The sequence below is a fragment of the Tachyglossus aculeatus genome, chromosome 9 (genome assembly GCF_015852505.1).
Source record: "Tachyglossus aculeatus isolate mTacAcu1 chromosome 9, mTacAcu1.pri, whole genome shotgun sequence".
In the NCBI taxonomy this organism is placed as follows: domain Eukaryota; kingdom Metazoa; phylum Chordata; class Mammalia; order Monotremata; family Tachyglossidae; genus Tachyglossus; species Tachyglossus aculeatus.
The window spans coordinates 12,436,946-12,461,179 of record NC_052074.1 but is presented as its reverse complement, the minus strand read 5'-3'; the positions used below and the strand labels follow the sequence as shown (position 1 = coordinate 12,461,179).

Here is a 24,234-nt window from a genome sequence, read left to right as displayed (position 1 = left end):
CAACTCCATTTATTGTGGTTCTTCTCTGGATTCTCAACACATGTGATAGTGTTGGTCTGACCCATACAGAAGGAGGACAACTACCTAATTCTTGCAGGCCATACTCGTGCCAATAATTTCCGAACAATTTTGGCTATTTTAATAATGGCACCATAATGGTGATGCTCACAGAACTCTCAAGGGCAAAAATCATATCTACTACTTGCATTGTCTGCTTCCAAGCAGTGCTTAGTACAGTGCTTTGCACATAGTAAGTGCTTAATAAATGCCATTATTATTATTATTACTACAGTGTTCCATACTCGGTAAGTGCTCAATAAATAACAAAGCATAATGAGTAATATGCAGCTACTCAGTTTGTCCTTACCTAATCATTTCCCCCATATATTTGCATTATTTGCTTTTCCCACCGAAGTGCACCATTCAGCACTTTTACCTATTGAATTTTATCCTGGGTGTTTCACACTATTTTCCCTATTTGTATAGAGATGACTCTGAGTTCCAAGCAGCCTTCAAGAGAGTTAGCAATCCCACACATCACATCTGAAAATTTGATGAGAATTCTTCAATTCCATCATCTGAGTCTTCAATAAAGATGCTACAATAGCAGACCCTGGCCCAAATCCTACAGAACAGTAATCAGGATGTCCCTGAGTGAATACTGAGGTATCTCTCCCATGCCAGATGATCATTCATTCACTCATTCATTCGATTTTATTTATTGAGCACTTATGGCACACAAATCACCATACTAAGTGCTTGGGAAAATACAACATAACAATAAACAGACACATTCCCTGCCCACAACCATCATCCTACAGCTGTACAATCAGGATCAATCCCCTTTCTCAGCTTCTCATTGAGTACTGAAGAATCAAAAGCCTTAGTTTAGCAGAGAAAGAATATGTCTATTGTTTTTCCCCAGCTTATGTGGTTTGTCCCCATTATGGAAGATACTCTATTCAGCAGCATTTGTTTCTCACAAAACTACATGTTGGCTTCCTAGATTGTTTTGTCAGTCTAGAGTTGGATCAGCATAAAATGATGATGATGGTATTTGTTAAGCGCTTACTATGTACCAAGCACTGCTCTAAGCATTGGGATAGATACAAGGTAATCAGATTGTCCCACGTGGGGCTCACAGTCTTAATCCCCATTTTACAGGGTAACTGAGACACAGAGAAGTTAAGTGACTTGCCCAAAGTCACAAAGCTGATAAGTGGTGGAGCTGGGATTAGAATCCACGACCTGTGACTCCCAAACCCATGCTCTTTCCACTAAGCCATGCTCAGAGACAATCAGAGACCAGAACTTTCCCTGTTACATCTAGCAAAAAAATGAATGAATCTTTGGAATAGTGGCCTAGTGGAAATAGCACAGGCTTGGGAATCAGAGGACTTGGGTTCTAGTCCCAGCTCTGCCATTTGCCTGTTGTGTGACCTTGGGCAGGTCACAACTTCTCTGTACCTCAGTTTTCTCATCTGTAAAATGGGGATTAGAATACCTTCCTCCTTCCCATTGACTACGAGTCCCACGTTGGGACAGAGACTGAGGCCGACCGAATAAACTTGTATGACCGCAGCACTTGGTACAATGCTTGGCACATAGTAAGCACTAAACAAATACCACAATTTTTCATAATTACAGTATTTTGGAAGGATGTTGATTTTCTCCACTACTGAATTCATCCAAATCGAACAAGTACCTAACAAAGACAACACCAGTGCCGGACAGGAAGTAAAACCAACTATGCTGCTTGGTGTTTCTTTATTCTAGGGTATCTAACAACCACCCCTGATGCTATAGTCATTTGCTGCCAGTAAATCAAACCTCTCCTAGTCTCTATGTATTGAATTCTTTTGTATAGTACAGTATTTTGGTTCTTCACTGTAGTTCTAACCTTAGTGGCTGTACCAGAATCAACAACCCTGAGAGCTCGTTGTGGGCAGGAACTGTCACTGTATATTATTGTACTGTACTTTACCAAGCTCTAATGCACAAAGTAAGCGCTTATTAAATACGATTGAATGAACCCTTCTGCCAGTGCAGGTAAAATGCTGGAAATGGAAAGAGCAACAGATCAGAAGGGATGGGGAGAAGAGTGGTAGCTGTTCGGGAAGGGGCAATAAAAACAACTATGGCTATTTTCACCTAAAGTCATACACCCATCAAAGAATGGGCAACTCTTTGACCTTTCAGTAATCTAGTTCTTTCACCCTCTTCTCCAGGGTATCACTTGGATCTTCAGGGCTTCAGGGAATGAGCAAGCATATTTGCTTCCCTCTTATCCAGGGAAGTAGGTTTCACTTGTGAACATAAAATTTAGGGGTTAAGGGAGGCTCCTTTCAGATTTCACTACCTAAATCTGCCCAGGAAAAACAGGGTCCAGTATTTCAGTCAACAGTCACTCTCATTCCAATGATTGGTTTCCAGTAGCACAAGAGATCCTATATTAGCTGCAAGTCATTTCTGATCATCTTTTCGAGGTCCAAGATCATTGAAATTAGGTCATATACCCATTTCTGAATGATTATCCTCCTTTCCCTACTGCTTAGTGTTTTGCAAAATGTGCTCAAATACAAGTATTTATCAATCGGTTTTATTGAGCACTTACTGTGTCTCATAATCATCTTGCTGGTTATGCCAGATGATTTCCAGTCATACTCAGAAATGAGTTCCGCTTAAATAAAGGGTCGGTCTCTCTCTCTCTCTCTCTTTCTCTCTCCCCCCGCCCCCGTCCAGTTTAAACTCCTATTCCACTCCCTGAAGCAGCTCTGGTTTTGCAGGGGTGGTTAAACTTTGTCAAAGCAACTCTGAATCCATCCCATCTAACTCCCAAAATGAGCCTCTATAGAGCCTAAGAGCTCTTCACTCCAGTGAGAGTTTCCTTTGGAATGAACAGAGAATGCTACCTCATGAGATAAATACCATGAACTAACTGGATGCCTATGTCTTACTTCTCAAAAAAAAATGACAACCCCTGGTTAGTTACTTGCCTCCACTGATCCAGAAAACAAATGAGGGATCAGCAGGACAACTACAACTTCAGATGAAGTGCCATTCATCTAAACCCATCCCATTCCATCTTGAACTTCACATGTGGTGTCCTGAAAGATCAGATAGCTAGAGCTCAGCCATGGTAACGTTTCTGAGTCTATCAATCTCCTTTTACACGATCTACTTCACAAAGCTCCACTGGTGGGAATGAAGCTGCCCTGTTTCAATAATACAAGTTCATGAAGGTTTCTCCTCCTCACCATTGTCTCTCTGGTGCACATAGTTGCACAGAGAGCATTAATCAGTGCTTAGAACAGTGCTCAGCACTTAGAACGGTGCTTGGCACATAGGAAGTGCTTAACAAGTACCATCATTATTAATCAATCAGTGGCATTTACTGAGCACCTACCGTGGGAAGAGTTCTGTTCCAAGCACCTGGGAAAGTATAAAAGTATTAGACCTTTGACTTCAAGGAGTGCTCCAGCTAACAATGGGGAAGGGGTGGGTGTGGCGAGGAAGGACACCAAAATAAATTACAAATAGGAGGAAATAATAGAAAATATAAGAGAGTTGTGTAATGGAGTCCTCCAAAAAACATGTACAATACTCTGTACAGAGTAAGAGCCCAATAAATGCCATTGATTAATTGAAAGGAGTTAGGATCTAGTTGTAATCATAAACCAATGGCATTCAAATCTACAATCTCCCTCTTTCCCACAGTCACAAACCAAGAAATCGCTAAGTCACAGCTGTCATTCTGTTTGTCTGAAATAGGAACCTGGGTTCATTCAGTCTGCCTGAAGTACAACCTAGATAAGTCCAGAGCAATGTCAATACACAAAGGGAAGGAATTTGAGGAAGTGACAAGAAATGCCACATCATCCATGATCAAGAGAGTTTACCACATATCACCCAGCGGTATGCAATGCCTGTTGATAAATAAAGAAGTCCAGGATATCTTCTACTGCCCACCAAAAAACTCTCCCTTCCTGTAGGATAAAGGCCTGGTTCACAAATAATTCATGTACCTGCCACATCCTTCAGTAGTCACTAGAGAGGATCTAAACCCCTGATCACATCACTCACATATAGCTTCCCCAGCATTTATGTACATATCTATAAGTTTAGGTCCACACTGTGGAATGTAGTTTCTGTTGTACATTTGTCTCCATCTTCTAAACTGTAAACTATTTATGGGCAAGGATCTTATCACAGAATTCTCTCAGTGTTTAGTATCAAGTGGAGCACAAAGGAGATGCTAAATAAAAACACGTGATTATTCTGTAAGTAGGATACTGTGTTCCTGCATAAACTCACATTAAGAAATGCCAATGATTGATGGATTGATTAGAGAAGCAGCATGGCCTAGTGGATGGAACATGACCCTGAGAGTCAGAAGGATCTGTGTTCTAATCCCCGCTCTGCCACTTGTCTGCTGTGTGACCTTAGGCAAGTCACTTAACTTCTTGTGCCTCTGTACAGTGCTCTGCACATAGTAAGCGCTCAATAAATACGATTGATGATGATGATGTTACTTCATCTGTGCTCCATGTTGGACATGGACTGTGTTCAACCTGATCATCTTGTGTCTACCCCAGTGTTTAGTACAGAGTCTGGCACATAGTAAGTGCTTAATAGTACTAGTAATAAATAAGAAGAATAAAAATGTGGGCTGTAGTACTCACCCTTTCCAACGCTAAATGCATACACACTGTTTCTTCCAATACCATAGCGCACTTTATCTAACCCAGTACTTAGTACCATGCTTAGCACATAGTAAATAGTTATAAATACCATTAAAAAAAAAATTTAAAAGTTTGCATTGTCAGACTATCTCTCCCTAATTCCCCAACAACATTCTAGCCAAAATGCATAGGGAAAGCAAACAGATTATGAAAGGATTGAAGGTATGAGTACTGCTCCAATCCAACCACATGCCAGCCACGAAGAGCAAAATCTGAGAATGCCAATCTTGAATTAAGAAATGACTTTTTTAAAGGGTAGGTTCCTGCCCAAGGACTGCTCATCTCTAGTAAATCCAGTAGGTTACAATCTACGGTTTTGAGGATGTGATCTTTTTTTCTAAAGAACCCTTGCATGGCTGAATTTTTCCTAGAAACCTTCCATACAATATGAGAGGTAAATTTTCCCAGTTTCATCCTCGGAGGAATAGTTAGCATAATAATCCATAATGACACCTGTCAGCGCAACAATTTCTCCAGTATTTCACTAAGCAAATTTCGCAGAAAGCACCCTGAGAGGTGGAAATCAGCAAAAGGCAGCTTCCAGCATGTTGCGCAAGTATGGAGAGAAGAGATAAAAGAGGAGGAAAGAGATTACAGATAAGAGTGAAAGGAAAACCTCTCTTATCAGCAAGATATAGAGGTGCCCTAGCCACATAAAATTTACCTTTTAAGGTCTCAGCTAAACAAAGAGCACCCAGACATTTGTCACAAATTTATCTTAAATAATCTTGAGAAGTTATAGTAACTAGGAAAACACAAACTCGAGGGGAACTTTCTAATAAGAAATTTTATCTCTCAAATGCAAAATGACTGATAGAAAAAGAGGCACCTTTGGCTAAATTCTACCTATAAATTTCCATAGTATTTAATGTTCGGTATTGCTATAAAAGATACTCTGGCTAAATTCTACTACCTCGATATTCCCCCAGAGCTACTAGAAAGATAAAGTGGATCCATTGTTGGAAAATATCCTAAAAGTCATTTCTCTGATGCCAGGGTAACATTTTTACCTTGTGTAACTCTAAAGAATATTCCTGGAAATTTAAAGAACATTATTATTCCGTGAAAACTATGGGCACACCACTAGCATTAATAATGACATCTAATTGTTTAATTGCCCTCATTTTCATCCTACATACTGCTCAAACATCTGTTTGCTTAATGTCTATCACCCAGCATTTCCATAGGTCACAGTTCATCAACATAAAATCACTTCAACTTCGATTTTACTAGGCAGCCTAACAACCTTAAAAGGAAAAAGTCATGTCTGCTGAGATCGAGTCAAAGCCTGGCTCAGCTCAGGAAAAAGCTGTGATGGCGTTCTGAGGTCGAGTGGTAAGAATTTGGGTGGAATGCCTTACTGAGAAGATATCAATTAACAATTAAACTGGGAGCTCAGTTTATTGTGATGCCAATCCTTCCCTCCTGCCATATCTTGCAGTATTCAAAAGAAAGGTTGACTGGACCCATTTCTATTTCAGTTGGGACTCTTATGAATCTTGAATACAGGATGACTGAACATTAGGAGCCGAGAGTGGATTTGGTAAGCACGAGCCTAGTCACATTTCTCACCGGTTACTCAGCTTGGAAATGTACTCTGATACGGTGTCAACAGAAGCCTTATTATAAAGTATCATAAAATGTCAAAAAGTCTCTTGCTTACAGTTATAGCATATAATCCACCAATTACACCAATCAAATGTTATAGGACTCCATATGTACATAGCTGAAGTCATAAAAAAGTTTATTTTTCCTTTTTTTTCCCACAGCTGAAATAAAGGTGAAGCAAATAAAATTTGGCAAAGGGCATGCATTTGAAGCTATTTCCCACAGCAACATGGTGTTTCCCTCTGGGAAAAAAAAGCATGTTCCTTAAACTACTGTTTAGAATTCTTATCAGTTCAGCAGCAATAGAGCCATCAAGTCCAATATCTCGTGGAAAAAAGTCAAGGTCAACAAGTACTTGCATTTTTGTTTATCTTTAGCTGTAATTGCTACTGACATTCAATTGGGTAATAAACATAGGGACGGTCAAATGCTCCCAACAAACAGGTGATCCAAAAGCTATCACAGAAAAAGAGACTATTGCCAGGCAATCAAACAATCCTCTTTCAACAATTATGATTTGCGGGCATTCAGTTACGGAAGCAATCACCTGTCACTTCCCAGTGCTTCGAGGGAAGCAGCAGGGCCTAGTGGATAGAGCATTGGGCTGGGAGTCAAAAGGATCTGTGTTCCAATCCCTGCTCCATCACTTGTCTGCTGTGTGATCTTGGGCAAGTCACCTCATTTCTCTGTGCCTTAGTTATCACATATGTAAAATGGAGATTAAGACTGTTAGTCCCATGTGGAATATGGATTATGTAATGATAATAATAACAACAACAATGGTGTTTAAGTGCTTACTATGTGGATACAAAGTAATCAGGTTGTCCAACATAGGGCTCACAGTCTTAATCCCCATTTTAGAGATGAGGTAACTGAGGCACAGAGAAGTGAAGCGACTTGCCCAAGGTCACTCAGCAGACAAGTGTCAGCGCCGGGATTAGAACCTATGTGCTTGGACTCCCAAGCACTTGCTCTCACCAGCATGGTTCAGTGAAAAGAGCACGGGCTTTGGAGTCAGAGGTCATGGGTTCAAATCCCAGCTCTGGCAATTGTCAGCTGTGTGACTTAGGGCAAGTCACTTAACTTCTCTGTGCCTCAGTTCCCTCATCTGTAAAATGGGGATTAAGACTGTGAGCCCCACGTGGGACAACTTGATCACCTTGTATCCCCCCAGCACTTAGAACAGTGCTTGGCACATAGTCAGCGCTTAACAAATACCATTATTATTATTATTATTATTATTATTATTATTATTATTATTAGGCCACACTGCTTTTCTCTCCAACTGGATTAGTTTTGAATCTACCCCAGTGCTTAGCAATAATAATAATAATGATGACGACATTTGTTAAGCCCTCACTATGTGCCAAGCACTGTACCTGGCACATAGTAAGCACTTACCAAATACCATTTAAAAACCAATCAAACAAAAAAAACCCCACCATCACACAATTCCCACCATCGGGGCAATGAAGGTGCTCAAGAATCTCCACCAAAGAATGTGCTCGGATAAACCAAGAGTCATCCAAAGAAAAACCTTTCTTCCCCTTTATCTTTTTCTTTAAAAAAAATTTAAGGAGGTTGGATATGTCTGTTTCTTCACTGCACAAATCAGGTACCACAAGGTTATTCACCTTCTAAGAAGGAAAACCAATTCTCTGTGTACACATTCTCTATTTAGGTTTATCACATAACTCCTGAAAAGAAGCTAGCTACCGCATTGTAACAATATTTGTTTCGATGTGTAGGCATTTTAAATTTATAGATCCAAATACTTCCTCTGAGCAGCCCTAATGGTGATGGAATTCTCACTCCAATTGGGGTAAGCAGGTAGAAAAAGTTCTGCGCTAGACTTTTTGGGTAGGATGTAGAGGAGATCTGCTTTCAACAACACACTTATGGACAGAAATCTCACTCTTTCGGTGTCACCAGTGTCATCTTGAAATGGACATATAGAGAGCTAGATTACATAGGTGTATACCCCTGCCTCTTATCCACTCCAGTCCAGATTTCACTCTGCTGTACAGCTCATCAGATCATTTTTCTCCCCACACCTCAGATACTTCTAGTGGTTGCCCATCCACCTCTGCATCAAACAGTAACTCCTTACCATCAGCTTTAAAGCACTCAATTGGCTCACCTCCTCCTATCTTTCCTCACTGATCTCCTACTGTAGCCCAGCCAACACACTTTGCTCAAGCTCCATCTTGCTCACAGTGCCCCAGTCTCGTCTATCTCACTGCCTGCCGACCTCTTTGCCACATCCTCTCTCTGGCCTGGAACTCTCTCCCCTTTCATAATAATAATAATAATGATAGCATTTATTAAGTGCTTACTGTGTGCAAAGCACTGTTCTAAGCGCTGGGGAGGTTACAAGGTGATCAGGTTGTCCCACGGGGGGCTCACAGTCTTAATCCCCGTTTTACAGATGAGGTAACTGAGGCACAGAGAAGTTAAGTGACTTGCCCAAAATCACACAGCTGACAAGTGGGGGAGCTGGGATTTGAACCCATGACCTCTGACTCCAAAGCCTGGGCTCTTTCCACTGAGCCACGCTGCCTCTCTCTCTCTCTCTCTCTCTCTCTCTCTCTCTCTCTCTCTCTCTCTCTCTCTCTCTCTCTCTCTCTCTCTCTCATCAGACCATCACTCTCCCCACCTTCAAAGCTTTATTAAGTTCACATTCTCCTCCAAGAGGCCTTCGCCAATTAAACCCTCTTACCTGACTCCCTCTTCGTTCTGTACTTGGATCTGTTACCACATATCTATCGATCATATAGTATGAACTATTTATTTATATTACTATCTCCCCCTCTAGACTGTAAGTTTGTTGTGGTCAGGGAACATATCAACTAACCTTGTTGTACTGATTTCTCCCAAGCGCTTAATACAGCACTCTGCACACATTAAGTGCTCAGTAAATACCACTGATTATTACCTGTACATATACATGCTTGTGTATGTACAGTCACATATAACATACATACATATATAAATACACACTAAGAAACACATATACACACATGTATATAGGCACACAGATTATTTTCCAATTCATGGTGGAACTCACTGGTATCAACAGGATAATTCCCAATGTCCTATTTGATTTAATTATTCACTAAAAATGGAAACTCCTCCAGCTGCAAAAATGATACTACCTCTAAATCCCCCACTTCAGTATAAACATTCAAAACTAAGGACCTAAATCAATATGCTTACCTTTCTCATAAGAACCTGGTGCTTTCAACTTAAGTACAAAATTTAAGACTAAGGAATTATGTCTGGGACCTAGACCATGTTTCAAATTCTCATCATATCACTAGTAGAAAAGGCTCAGTTGTTTACTTGAACAATCAATGTTTTCTAAAGTTCACCTCTTTCTTATCAGGAGAGTCGGACTATCTGAAAGCTATAGGAAGGCAAATTATGTTAAAAAATGACACTGTCCATATTCTGGGAAAAGAGAAGGGAAAAAAATTTATGCTCCTACATTACCAAAGAGAAGCATGTTGTTTGCAAAAACTGTAGAGAAGAAAGTGTTTTAAATACAGGCAGGGTACATTATTTGCAAAAATGTCAGACAATATACTAGTATTTCTGCACATACATCATTTCCTGAGGTAAAAAGTCTATTTTCTAGATTTTTAACATGCTCCAATTTGCCGGTGTAAAAGTAAGATAGTAATCAGGATGGTCTGCGAAGGAAGTCACGCCACAGGCAATCCTTAGGACCAGTGCAACAGACCAAAATAATAGGAATAGGAAATGTATAGGGCATAAAGGCAGTGTGGCTATAAATCTGTAAGGCTATTACTTCCCAGCCCCATGAAACAATGAAGCACCCCATCACACTCCATATACTCCATAAACATTAACTAATTATTCCTCAAACATCCACCCCCCACAAACAGGAGACTCATTTGAGAGATAAAGATATTTGCTAAAAGCCATGTAAAGGAATCAGCATGAATGGCTACACTGTAACTCAGTTTCCTCCTAAACCCTCTTCTCCACCTAACTTTTCCATCACAGTTGACACCATGACCACTCTCCCTGTCCCTGAAGCCCACAACCCGGGCATTATTCCTGACTCCTCCCTTTCATACATTTTCCATATTTAGTCTGCCACCAAATCTTGTCAGTTTTCTTTCACAGCATTTTCATGATCTGCTCCTTTCACTCTATCCAATTGGTCAGGATCCTTGTCCAACGTTTGACAAAGATTCCAACTTGACTTGCTAACACCCTTATCTTCAGTCTTTCCCCTCTCCAGTTCAGACTTCACTGTGCTACCTGAATCATTTTCCTAGACTTATGTTTTCCCAAATTTCCCCACTTCAAAACCCTCAAATGGTTTCCCATTCCTCCCTAATAAGCCAGATGCTCCTGACAATTGGCTCTGGGCCACCCTCTGTCCCTTCTACTTAGGCATTCTCTTCTCCCACTTCATCCTAGCTCATACTCTTTGCTTCTCTCATGAAAAAAGTTAATCGTCTTTTGTTCCCTTCTCTCCCACCACTGATCTCTTGCTCACATCCTCCCCATTATGTGAGATTCCCTTCCCATAGTTCTCTCTGCCTTCAGATCCTTTCTGAAATCACATCTCCTCCAGGAAATCCACCCACGCTACTGCAACTTCAGTATTTCTGCACCACTAAAGTATTCACAGCCTCCCAGAGCACGTATCTTACATATCCTATTACTTAAGAGGAAGGCACATCTCCTCCAAGAGGCCTTACCTGATTAAACCCTCCTTCCCTCTTCTTCCACTCCCTTCTGCATCACCCTGACTTGCTCCCTTTATTCATCCCCAGTCCCAGCCCCATAACACTTTTGTACATATCTGTAATGCATTTATTTACATTAATGTCTGTCTCCCCTTCTAGACTGTAAGCTCACTGTGGGCAGGGAATGTGTCTGTTTATTGTTGTATTGTACTCTCCTTAGCATTTAGTACAGTGTTCTCCACACAGTAAGAGCTCAATCAATATGATTGATTGACAGACTGATTAAACAGTCACTCATGTACATACACCTTATCTTTCTTCTCATCTATAATTCACTTTAGTGTGTGCCTCCCCAGCTAGACTGTAAACTCCTTGAGGATAGGAATACAGTCTACTAATTCTATTATACTCGCCCAAGTGCTTAGTTGAATGCTCTGCACACAGTAGTAGATTGATCGAGCTTCTCCTAGAAACTAGGCTAATCGATTCATCGGCTGTATTTATTGACTGCTTACTATGTGCACACACTGAACTAACTGCTTGGGAAAGTACAATAGAACACAGAAGGCAGACACAGTCCCTGGCCACAAGAAGCTCAGAGTATAGATGGGGAGACATTGAATTACAAATATTCATTCATTCATTCAATCGTATTGAGCGCTTACTGTGTGCAGAGCACTGTACTAAGTGCTTGGGAAGTACAAGCTGGCAACATATAGAGACAGTCCCTATCCAACAGCAGGCAAATATAAACAATAAATAAAATAATTTATTTTACTGTCCGTTTCCCCCTCTAGACTGTGAGTTCCTTGTGGGTAGAGAATGTGTCTACCGACTCTATTATATTGTACTCTCCCAAGCGCTTAGTACAGTACTCTGCAAACTGTAAGTGTGCAACAGATGATTGATTGATTGACTGACTATAGATATGTACATAAGTGCCTCAGGGCTGAGGGTGAGGTGAATGTCAAATGGGTACAGGGTACAGATCCAAGGGCACAGGTGATGCCGAAGGGATGCCTATTTAGACTGTGGGACCCATAAGGGGCAGGGGGTGTGTCCAACCTAATTATCTTGTATCCACTCCAGCACTCAGAACAGTGTTTGAAACATAGTAAGCACTTAAAAAATGCCATTAAAAAAAGGGAAACGGAGTAGGGGAAATGAGGGCTTAGACCTCTTAGTGGAGATGCGATTTTAGTACAGAAGGCTTTGATGGTGGGGAAAGGGACCATGTTGGATATGAAACGGGAGGGAGGGAGGAAGGACATGGGCAAGGGGTCGGCAGCGAGATAGATGAAATAGATGAGATCGAGCTACAGTAAGCAGTTGGCATTAGAGGAGCAAGTATGTCGGCTGGTTTATAATAGGAAATTAACGAGGGAAGGCAGGAGGGGAAAAGCTGACTGAGTCTTTAAAGCTGATGGTTAAAGAGTTTCTGTTTGAGCGGAGAGGCCAAACCGGAAAAATAAGTGCTGGCCCAGGTGCTGAGGGGTAAAAGTCATTAAAATTAACCTAATTAATGGCAGGGGCATGAATGAGAAATTTAACATATGCCACATTTTTCAACTATTCCCTTTGAATTTTCATGAAAGTTTACAGCAGCCAAAACCAACATTCATTTCCCCAACTAATCCCAAATACACATTTTTCTTGCTCTTTTCCAACTCTTGTTTTCTCTTGAAACATGAGGGATCGGCAGTAACTGTTGGAATATTTTGAGGTGATTTTAAAGCCATTTGCTTGAGCCAGATAGACCAGAATTTTAGTCACATGATTTTGTCTCCACCGAATGCCTTCCGATCCACCCAGGAATTGACCTGATTGACACATACCCAGAAATGCTGTTAACTGCACTTAGTGGGAGCATGCAAAATGTCCTCACTGTTTGAAAGAGCCACCCTTCCATCTCCATCTTCACAACAATCACCCTGATTCAAGGTCTTACCACCTCTCCTCTGGATTGTAAGCTCATTGTGGGCAGAGAACGTGTCTACAACTCTGGTTCACTATACTCTCCCAAATGCTTAGTACCATGCTCTGCATACAGTAAGTGCTCCATAAATACCATTATTGATTGATTGATTGATCCCAGCTGGATGACTGTAATAACTCCCTTACTGGTCTACCCTGCTTCAGGCCTTGCCTTATTTCAGCCTATTCAACATGCATTCAGCACCTAAAGGATGGACCTTATCAGCGCTTGCAGATACCACACAGTGAAACACATGGAACATCACGGTGACAGTCCTCTTAAGCTAAATTTCTCAACGCATCACATTCAACCTTTCCCTGCAGAGAATCTCCTGTACAATTAATTTTCCAAATCACTCCTTACCACCTTCCAAGCTTTCCAAGAGGCATTCCCTGACTGATCTCCCTTCTTCCGGGTCATTGCATCACCAAAAATTGCCTTCATGTCTATATCCTTGTTTGTTTATTACTTAATTGCTTCCCTGCATTTTTAAACTTTGTACCCATTTTACCTATTTTAGATTTGGTGATTTATGCCTGCATGACTTTCCCACTGGATTGTAAACACTTCATGGACAGAGGCTACTTTTAACTTTTCTTGTATGTTCTCAAATGCCCAACACACTGCAAGAGATTAATAACTGTTGCTGCTGATGCTGACTTTACTTTTCTCCTCAGTCAATGAAAGACTGCCTGGACTCTGGGAATCCTCCTGCAGTCCTACTTCATTCCTCTACTGCTAACCTTCTCACTATTCCTCAATCCCATCTATCTCACCGCCGACCCGTCACCCACATCCTGCCTCTAGCCTGCAACAACCTCCCTCCTCAGATCTGACAGACAATTACTCTTCCCCCACTTTAAAGTCTTACTGAAGGCACATCTCCTCCAAGAGGCCTTCCCCTTTCTTTCCTCTTCCCCCACTCTCTTCTGCATTGCCCTGACTTGCTCCCTTTATTCATCCCCCCTCCCAGCCCCACAACACTTATGTACATATCTGTAATTTATTTATATTAATGTTGGTCTCCCCCTCTAGACTGTAAGCTCATTGTGTGCAGGGAATGTTCCTGTTTATTGTTATTTTATACTCTCTCAAGTGCTTAGTACAGTGCTCTGCAAACAGTAAGTGCTCAATAAATAATAAGATTGAATGAATGATGGAAAGTCTGAAGTGCTGTCAATCAGGCAGGCATGATGATGTTCTGTTTCCCAGCGTTTATTCTGGGATAAAACTAATGTTTTGTAGCAGCACAGATTTTATCCATCTAAAAAGTTGCACTCCATATTTGGCTGTAGTCTTTTAGTATGTAGAGGAATTTGTCACTCTAAAATCTCATTCAAAGATGAGGTAGGTTTCATGCAAGTCTGAAAGGGAGTTATGAATGCATTTTCAATAGGCAAATGTTTTTGTTCTCTTAATCTCTTAATATGAGAAGCAGTAGAAGTCAGTATGCCTTTAAACTCAGTTGCTTCCCCTTTCTCGACATGTATTTTAGTGTCTGCTTCCCAAGTTTTATTGTAAGCTCCTTGAGGGCAGTGATCTCATTAACTTGTTCAATTTTACTTCCCTGAGTGATTAATACAGTGCTCTGCACAGAGTAAATAGCCAATATATATGACTGATACATCAAAAAGTAACAGAGACTTACTGGCAACTGGGTGCTTTATGCAAATATGGAGACTTAAACACAGTTTTTAAAGATAGACTGTCTCTCTAAAAATCCCTGAAAGGATAGATAATAACAATAATAATAATTATGGCATTTGTTAAGCGCTTACTATGTGTCAGGCACTGTTCCAAGCACTGGGGTAGATACAAGATAATCGGGTTCTACATAGTCCCTGTCCCACAATCTTAATCCCCATTTTACAGATGAGTCACTGAGGCACAGAGAAGTGAAGTGACTTGCCAAGGTCACATAGCAGACAAGTGGCAGAGCGAGGATTAGAACCCAGGTCCTTCTGACTCCCAAGCCTGTGCTTTATCCACTAGGCCATGCTGTTTTCCCTAAGCAAAGATCAGGACATTAGCTAAAACTTAAATTAACCAACAGTACACTTCACTAAATGAAACCCTATCCAAAGACTCATACTCACATACATCTGTCTGCCGAAAAAGATAACTCTGCTTTCTTAGTGCCTTCATTAATGGGGTTGGTATATTCACAGTTGTGAATTCACTATGTTCAATCACTGAACATTCAATCATTGAAATTTATACTATGTGCAGAGCACTGTACTAAGAGTTTGGGAGCGTTTACTCAATGGAGTTGGTAGACATGATCCCTGCCCTCAAGGAGCATACTAGAAACTGATTCATGTCATAAGATTTCAAATGCTTTTGTTTTGACATGATTAAAATGTTTAATATTCTAAGTACAATGCATGAAGCATATTTATTATTTAAAATAATCTTAATATCTATCAGATTCATTTGTCTTTATTGCCAAGGGACTTAAAATTCTGAAAGCTTTTATTTCCTTAGGCTATGCTGCATGTGTACTATGCAAAATTAGTTTTCCTATTTTGCCTTTAAGAAGGCAGAATCTATCATCTTGGGCAATGCATTCTCTCCTCACATATTTTCTGAGGTAGAAACTAAACTGTATGTTTAAACTTTCCAAATGCTGTGTGGTAGTTTTGGGATACCTATTATCTGTGAAGATTTACCTAAAAGAGAGGACATAAAATCATTGTTTGGGTAAAAGGAATTGGAAAGGAGAACAGGGAAGAAGGAAAAGGAGTTTATAAACAACCTAATTAGCTTATGATTTAAATTACCGAGATTTTAATTTTTTTGTTGAAGGTTTTTTGGTCTATATTGCCATATTGTACTAATGTGTAGGATATTGAACATGTTACATGTTATTTCCACCCATGGTGACATGTCTGGAAATCACAAATCCCAATGGTTCAAATTCCAAACCCCAGTAGTATGGATGCTATGGTAAATTTTTCGCCACCATGAGGACTGGGAACAATTAACTTCCCAGTCCTAAAATGGAAAAGTACTCCATTCTTACTGAAATGCTAATACTACTAGCACTGTGATAGCTTTTTCTAACTCCCAACAGGCTGAACAGAACTGACAAGGACACACACACACACACACACACACACACACACACAAAAGTTTTCACACCCTCCAGTTTCAGAGTTGAATGATGAATTGACATCATGTCACTATGATAATTTCTGCTACTCAATTATTATTAAAAATATAACAAGACTCTACAGAGATAAAAATAAATCATTCTGGGTTAAGCAGTACATGGATGAAGAAGTCACACAACTACCCTAACATTTCAGTTTCCCTTTTCTGGTCAATAAAACAACTCCATCGATGCAAACATCAGATAACGATAGTTAACCATATAGACGTGACAAGTCACTGCTGCTGTTAAAATAAAAAAATCAAACTAGGCCAGGGAGCGGACTATGATGTTTTTGATGCTCTGATTGGTTTTAAAACCAAAATGTTGGAAATGATGTAAGAAACAACCAAGAAACTCACATATTCATTAAATAAACAGAAAACTCTAGAAATGGTCCTGTTGACGAATGTCCTGTCTTTTCAATTGAGGGTCATCTCTAGTCCAAACCAATCTCATGATAATGGCATCAGTAAAGGTCAATCAAAGACAAGCTGAAACTCCAACTGTCTGGCTGACCTTCGGAGCTTGTGACAAATTGCTATCAGTCAATGTCAACTAATGACAGCAGCTCTTTGGCTAATCAATTGTTCTAAAAATGATCAAGAAAACTACTCACAGGACAGCTCATTTTCACATCAATGCCTGTGAAGTATGAAAAGCTCATTTTTTGAGTTTTTAATAAGCTCATAAGTAAAGCAGTTACTTGGTAACAGGGGTCACCTTACTGAAAAGACAGAACCTTTGTCTGCCTTTTACATATTCTTTTATTACCATATTATAGTAAAAATATGCCATGCTATTACTATGCCAGAGGGCTACATAATAAAGTAGGTAACACTTCATACATTTTTGAGGCAATACTTCTAGGTTATAAGGAACTTCTGTTTAGATATAAATAATTTCAGCTATATTTTCCATTTACTTAAGCTTGGAAACAATTACTTCAAGTGTACAGGTGACAATTTCACAGTGACTGGAAAAACTCCAGATGAAAAAAGATTTGGCCACATTCATGCCACAAAAATTCAGTGACACGTATTGTTCGGGTGGGCTTTTTCTCTTTTCAAATAGAAACAGGATTCAATAATTCTGTTAAATGGGACCTCAGAACTACTTTATCCACTTTTGATGAGTCAATGAAAAGCGCTAATCCGTTTCACAGGAAAATTGTCTTCTCTATCTAAAGTAATCCAAAATGTTTGATCACTTTACAACATCAGATCTTTTGATACCAGAGTCATGAGCTATAATAACTTCCTTTTTTTTGTTACACCTGATTTTTCCCACCAGGAAGTTATTTTCAGACCCTGCTTAATATTGCATACAAAGGTCACACTTTAACTTGTGGTCAAATATGACAAATGCAGCTACAATAGTCCATGTAGAGACTGTGGTCCCAATTGTGTTTAAAAGAGTTTTATACAATCCCTTTACTACTTGGTGTTTTTTTATTCTTCTTAGAAAAATTGGGAGATGAAAAGCAAACAGAACATCATTTCTAAACAAGCAGTACTAACTTCTGTTTTCATCAGAGAAACTACAAACTGACAGCAGTTTCAGATTACATCCCAAAGCTTGAATTGCTATGGTAGTTTTTCAAATTAAAATATCTTCTGTGGCCTCAACCGCTCTCAGGTTGTCCATAGGAAAGAAATAAAGGACGTAGGGCAACACTTAAGCTGAGCCATAATTGGAAGTATGTGAAAAATGAAGTGTCAGTTTGGTCAATAAAGGGCAAAGGTCAAGGGGAACTGCAGCCCAAACTCTGCGCAAAATGTGCTCATTAAAACAACCAATCAGAAGTCTCCATCCAACCTATCCCCATTAGTCATCGGACATCTGACTGTTTTGAATGCCTAAATCTGCTGTTATTACTTTTCTTCTTCATGTAAAATGGTGAGCTGGTATATAAATCGTTGCTCAGTCATCTGAAACGTAACGTGGCCCTAGCCCCACTCCCAACCCTCCCCATCTAGCTCTCACAGCTAGATTCACAGGTTTGAAACAACGGCCTCGAGATTCCCTTCAATAATAAATGGAATTGCCTTCTGCCTATAAGTTGGCTGAACTCATACAAAGCCAAGGGAGAAAAAAAGAACACATTCAACTACTGATACATTTTTTTAAAGAAATATCGGGTCTTTCACTTGCTACTACTTGAAGCAACTCGATTTTTTGCCTTTTTTCCCCCTCCCAGCTTTAGCAGAGATGAACAGCACACCAGTCTGAAGCTTGCAAAAAAGAAAAAAAGGTGGCATCAATAAATAGATTTTAGAGCTGCATAATAGCTATATTGATCATTTAAAATAACGTTTCTGTGTTGAAAGCTCCAACCATATTTTTTTATCCTTTGTCCTTAACCTCCTCTTACCCACCAAAAAAAAATCTATAAGAGGAATAGCACACAGTACAGTGCTCTGCACATAGTAAGTACTCAATAAATGTCATGTGTGTAATATGGACCAAAACTAAGACCCCATTTTAAGTGGGAGTTTTCATGCTCCCAAACAGTCAATGGTACTTATTGAGAGCTTACTGTGTGAAGAACACTGTTCTAAGCACTTGGGAGAATACACTACAACCGAGTTGGTAAACACGTACCCTTCCCACAACTAGATTACAGGCTAGGGGGGAACTAGAGGAAAGTTTAAAGCTCCCAAGGTTCCAAGGCTCTTAACACAAAATGTAGGTTAGATATGTGTCTTTGAATTTCATTTCAAAGTAGAACTCAAAACTGTATGCTTGCAAATGAACCACACAAATGGTCTCTTCCCCAAGTGGACTCTACCCGCATTCCTGCTATAATAATAATAATGATGGCATTTGTTAAGTGCTTACTATTTACAAAGCACTGTTCTAAGTGCTGGGGTAGATACAAGATAAGCAGGGTGTCCCAAGTGGGGCTAATAGACTTCATCCCCATTTCACAGATGAGGGAACTGAGACCCAGAGACATTAAGTGACTTGCCCAAAGTCACACAGCTGACAAGTGGCAGAAGCACGATTAGATCCCATGACCTCTGACTCCCAACCCCAGGCTCTTTCCACTAAGCCACTCTGCTTCTCTCAGATAAGTAGGGGTAATAATAATTATGGTACTTGGTAAGTGCTTACTATGTGCCAAGCACTGATCTAAGCACTGGGGTAGATAAAAGTTAATCAGGTTGGACACAGTCCCTGTCCCACATTGGGTTTTGTACTTTGGAGAAACCCTACAAGAAAGAGATCAGTGCTCTAGGGCTCACTGGGAATCTCACAGTCCCTAAACAGCTGCAATTACAACAAAGCATGAAAACAGAACCAAGTACTATTAGTGCTAACCATGTCATTCTGAGAGGCTGGGTAGACAACATGTGAAACAACAGCAGCTCCCATTCCTGTTGTTTGAATCCTTACTAAAACTTTCTATTGGCTAATCGCAGAACCAGAGGGCTCTAGAACTCCTTGGGAAAAGGCATTATTGAATTCTGGCTAAATAATTACAAAAGATTCTGTTAAACAGTGATTTCTTGGAAATGGATGAAACCTGCAAAGAGTCAAAGAAAATAAGAAACATGCAAATATTTAAATGCCCTTATTAGAGCACTACCACATCAATGCTTTTAAGGGTTTCAGATATATTCAGCTCGTAGATGAATATATATGCTTAGGAAGTGTTGATCCTAACAATAACTGGCTAAGTACAATCAGTTTTCCTATAATGAGTTTTCCCCTCCATGTAATTTATTTTAATGACTGTCTCCCATATAGACTACAAGCTCCTTGTGGGCAAGGATCTATTGTATTGTACTCTTCCAAGCACTTAGTACAGTTCTCTGCACACATTTAGTGCTCAGTAGATACCATTTATGATTGGTAACAAGTGTTTTACTAAATATTTTAGACAGGATGCAACCGTGGAATTAGGGAATTTTCTTCCAGTGGCACGCATCTGTCTGGATAGACTGTTTCACAGAATCGGCTGTGCGTGTGTTTGAGGTGTCACTCAGGGTACGATAACTAAGAGCAAAGTAACCCTATAATAGAGGAAGTTGTGTTCTTGAAGAATCCTGCATTAAAAAAAAAACCAGGATGGTACATGCACAGAGACCTTGGAAGAGAATTATTCAGAGAATTTCAAAAATGTCTTTTTTTTCAAATTACTCAAAATTTTCTAACAATTTATCTACTGGCTATGAAAACCAGAAGGTATATCATTGCCAAAATTCACTGCGCTGAACCTGGATCATGAGGTTCATGAGGTTCCTGGATCATGGATCATGAGGAGATAACATTATCTGTCCTGGGGCATAAACACTTAAGTAATTTTTTGTGTGCCGTGGGTGTCACACAAGTTCAGGAAAAATGGAAAAGGAATAGAAGAAAAATTGAACAAATAATATAGAAGGGAAAGTTTTCAAATATGTATTATTGTTGTCATTGGGGAAACACCTCTTAAGATATATTCTTGACAGATTGAATTATTCTTGTCTATTGGGTATGGATAAAGACATATTTATGGATTTATAAATCTTTTGAAGAGCCTTGTTATTTATCCAGTTGACTAAAATGGACTCAAACTGTGTAAATAACTATTTAGGACATGCCCTGTGGACCTACTCCCGACAAGCTTGCCAAGGCCAGGCTGGCTCTGATATCATTACTGGGAAATCCATGAATGATTAAGAGTTGGGGAGAGGGAAGAGGAAAGAGCAGGGTTTGAGGAATGCACACTCATCTTCTGTTTCCATCCACCACTTTCCTAACTGGCTCCAGGAGCTCCTCACAAGGCAGGAACCACTTGAAACCAGACATGGGCCAGACTGGACCTGAATATTCATGTCTACCATGAAGGCCATGAAGGTGAATCATGTGGAACTGTTCCCCATGATAAATCTTGAGGTTTTGGAGAAAAATACCCAATTCCACAGGTTCTGACCATGCTGAAAGGTATAGTGAGGTCACGGTCAACATCAAAACTTGGCTATCTGGAAGAGTCCTCACTTTCCTCAGCTCATCAAACCCACATTTCAGCAATGATACGCTATTCCTTGAGGAACATTAGTGACAGCCCAAAATCACTGCAGTGGGGGCTCTGGTCTCACAGCCAGGCCAGCCATACTAGTGGAGCAAAGGTGAGATCGAGGGAATCAAAACATTGCATTATTTCTTGGAGAAAGTAGTTGCTTTTCACTGTCAGTGTCCCTTTTTTTTTTCTAATTTTCTCCCTGTAAATGGACTTTCTAATTACTAAAGGTCCATTTACAGGGAGAAAATTACATATCACAAATCCCAATTCTATTACTAAATTGACCTATAGAGAACAAACCCAGCTAGGAGTGACATGAGAAACTTGTGACTCCTAGTTATAACCTAGTGGTGAGAAATCCTTGACAGATCATTTTTCTCTCTCTTCCCACCCATCCCATTTCAAAAAACAAATCAGAATTTAATTATGTTGGAGACTAACTACCTGACAAATATTTAAAATTCAACTAATTATATGGTTCGACATTCACTGCCAAGGAGTCAAGAACTGATCAGCAAATTTGGGGGTTAAAGCCACACCTATTTTATGCTGAATTTCAGTCCCCAGAACATTTCTTAAGTTTCATTTACACCTTCCCCAAAATTTGAAGGCTGTTTTCGAAAATGAGGCTTTATATGGAAAGTGCTGACACAATCGTAATGACAGCATCGTGAACAGCAGCACTGGAATACACACGTATACATACTTGAAAGAAAAAAGGCCCCTTGAATTTATGTTGCATATCATTTTCCAGTAAAAGTCAGAGGTCAGAAGGTTACCTGTTTCTGCCTCAGCTCTGCAACAGTTTACTATTCCAGGCTCCACTTTTTACTGGGCTATAGCTGTGATGAAGTCAGCAACTTTTCTTTAAACAATAAAATGTCTCAAATACTTAAAATTCTATTAGTAGATGTTATTCACAGTGCAAGTGTTATATGTGTGTCTAAGAAAAATTAAACTCTGAGTTTTAAAACTAATCTTGTTAAATGTACTGTAGGCTTTGCAATTCTAATCAGTGCTGTTCAGTCATGTTAGGAAACAAAATTCTTTTGCTAACAGCACTTCAATGAAACATGATCATAAAACCGCATTTAAAACTATATACCTATTATGTGTTCAGAGTTAACTTCAATAAGGCATTCTGTTTTTTTATTCAGACAGAGAATCCTCTTTTCAATTTCAATTGCATTAATTTAACTCAAAACCTACTGCAGTAGGTCTCTTCAAAAAAAAGCACAAGGCACTTAAATACTCATTCAGCTTTTTGTTGAATACTCTTGATTTCTAAAACTTTGGTTTTCAAAGCTGCTCATTTCTTATCAGCTATACATTAGTTGTGTACACACACACACACACACACACACACACACAGGTACTTCAGTCATACATAGTACACAAATTAGGTTGATCTTATTTCTTTTCATTTATTCTTAATTCCTTTAGCACTGGTTTTCCATTGAAGTCAAGCATTTGTGAATTCAGTCAGCCGCACTGAGACGGAAAAAAATGTAGCAGCTGAAACTGAGTGCAGTCCAAGATCACACTTTTCCCCATGTTTTACCAGTTGCTCTAAAACAGAAAAAGTTTCTTATGTTCTTGAACATTTTTCATTTGACGACACCTGTGAATGTTCTAGTGGTTAGTTACTAGCTGCAGGTTTGCATTTTCTATACCTTGCAGAAAAATCAATCTATAGCCTATAATCAAATTATAGTCCTTTTTTTGGCAGTGGTTACTAGGTGAGAAGCAAAGGGAACAGAGCTAGGTGGAGGGGAGCAGGAGTAAAGATCCTAAAATGGAGCAAGTGGCATTTTAGATAGGATTTTGAAAAACACTGCCCTTTTAGTGGTCATCTTAGAGCTCAACACACCTCCTTACCCTTTAAACGATAAAGTAGAAGAACAACTGAAGGCAAATAAGCCTACCTTGTTCGCTGCTGTTGTCCCCGCTGTGCGATGTGTGACCCCCACTGGAGGGTCCGGGGGTCCCACCTGAACGTGTAGATGCTGTGTCATCATGATCTCTGTTCCAAGAAGGCTGTGGGGTGGAAATAAAAAAAATAAATCCAATGAAGTCAGCCGTTACAAAGAGTGATGGCAGCATCGTCTAATGTGAAAAACATTGAAATCTGGACTCGATGATCAACCCCACTTGCTCACCCAGACCCCCTTTAAAAATGTTTCCAACTCAAAACTGCATTTGCATGTTTAAAATGGGCAGATTTCTGCTTCCAAGCTGAAATAATATCCTACAAATAGTTACTCTGTACGTAATTGCATGCTTTATTACCAGAGAAAACAGAGACATTCCAGGCAAAGGAGGAAAAAAAAAATCCCTGCCACTTGATTCTGACTATATTTTTAGCATCAACAAACCCTCTGGCACGACAGTCTGCTACTCTACAAATGCAAAATGAGAGTAGTGGTCTATAACACTACAGTTTATGGAGGCCTCTGATTCATCAGAGAAGACAAACGGGGCAGACCATTTAAAACCTCACTCACAATTAGGCCTGGGTCCATAATAGCCAGTATGCGTCAGCTGTTTGCCGGATGGTACCCGGCAAATGGGCCAGGCACTGGGACAAAGAAGAAATGAGAATAACAATGGCTTCACATGGACTGTGTACACTCCACCCCATGCGGAGCCTACTTGTACTATTGAACAGAAAACAGATGTTGCTTCTTATCACTGGGTGCGTTTGAAAGTAATGTTCAGATAGGAAAAATTGGCTGTAAATTAAATTCTTGGGGAAAACAATCATGGCAACACTCCTCCCGAATCTCCCTTTATCACCAGAAAAGGTTTTAATTAGCTTTTAGTACTAGCTTTTAAAAACATCACAGTGAGTCACTGGTCATCCTACACAGCCTTCCAAGCATAATAGAATGGCTTATTCATTGCTTTGAAGCAATATTAGCCCGAAAAATATTAGAAAAAAAGATGATCTTGCACTTAAAGTATGTGTGCATGATTTCAACCATGTAATAATGTGGTTCAGATCCGGACGGTGTTAGTTTGCC

General features: G+C 39.8%; 1 protein-coding gene across 4 annotated transcripts in view; it reads right to left on the bottom strand.

The window, feature by feature from the left end:
• Nucleotides 1-24,234, bottom strand: part of MEIS1 (Meis homeobox 1) — a 146,637-nt gene that overhangs the window by 93,563 nt on the left and 28,840 nt on the right. For all 4 annotated transcript variants that reach the window (XM_038751203.1, XM_038751205.1, XM_038751206.1 and 1 more), the window contains exon 7: nt 23,137-23,248. In XM_038751203.1, coding sequence (XP_038607131.1) covers nt 23,137-23,248 — 112 coding nt within the window. The remainder of the gene's footprint in view (nt 1-23,136; nt 23,249-24,234) is intronic.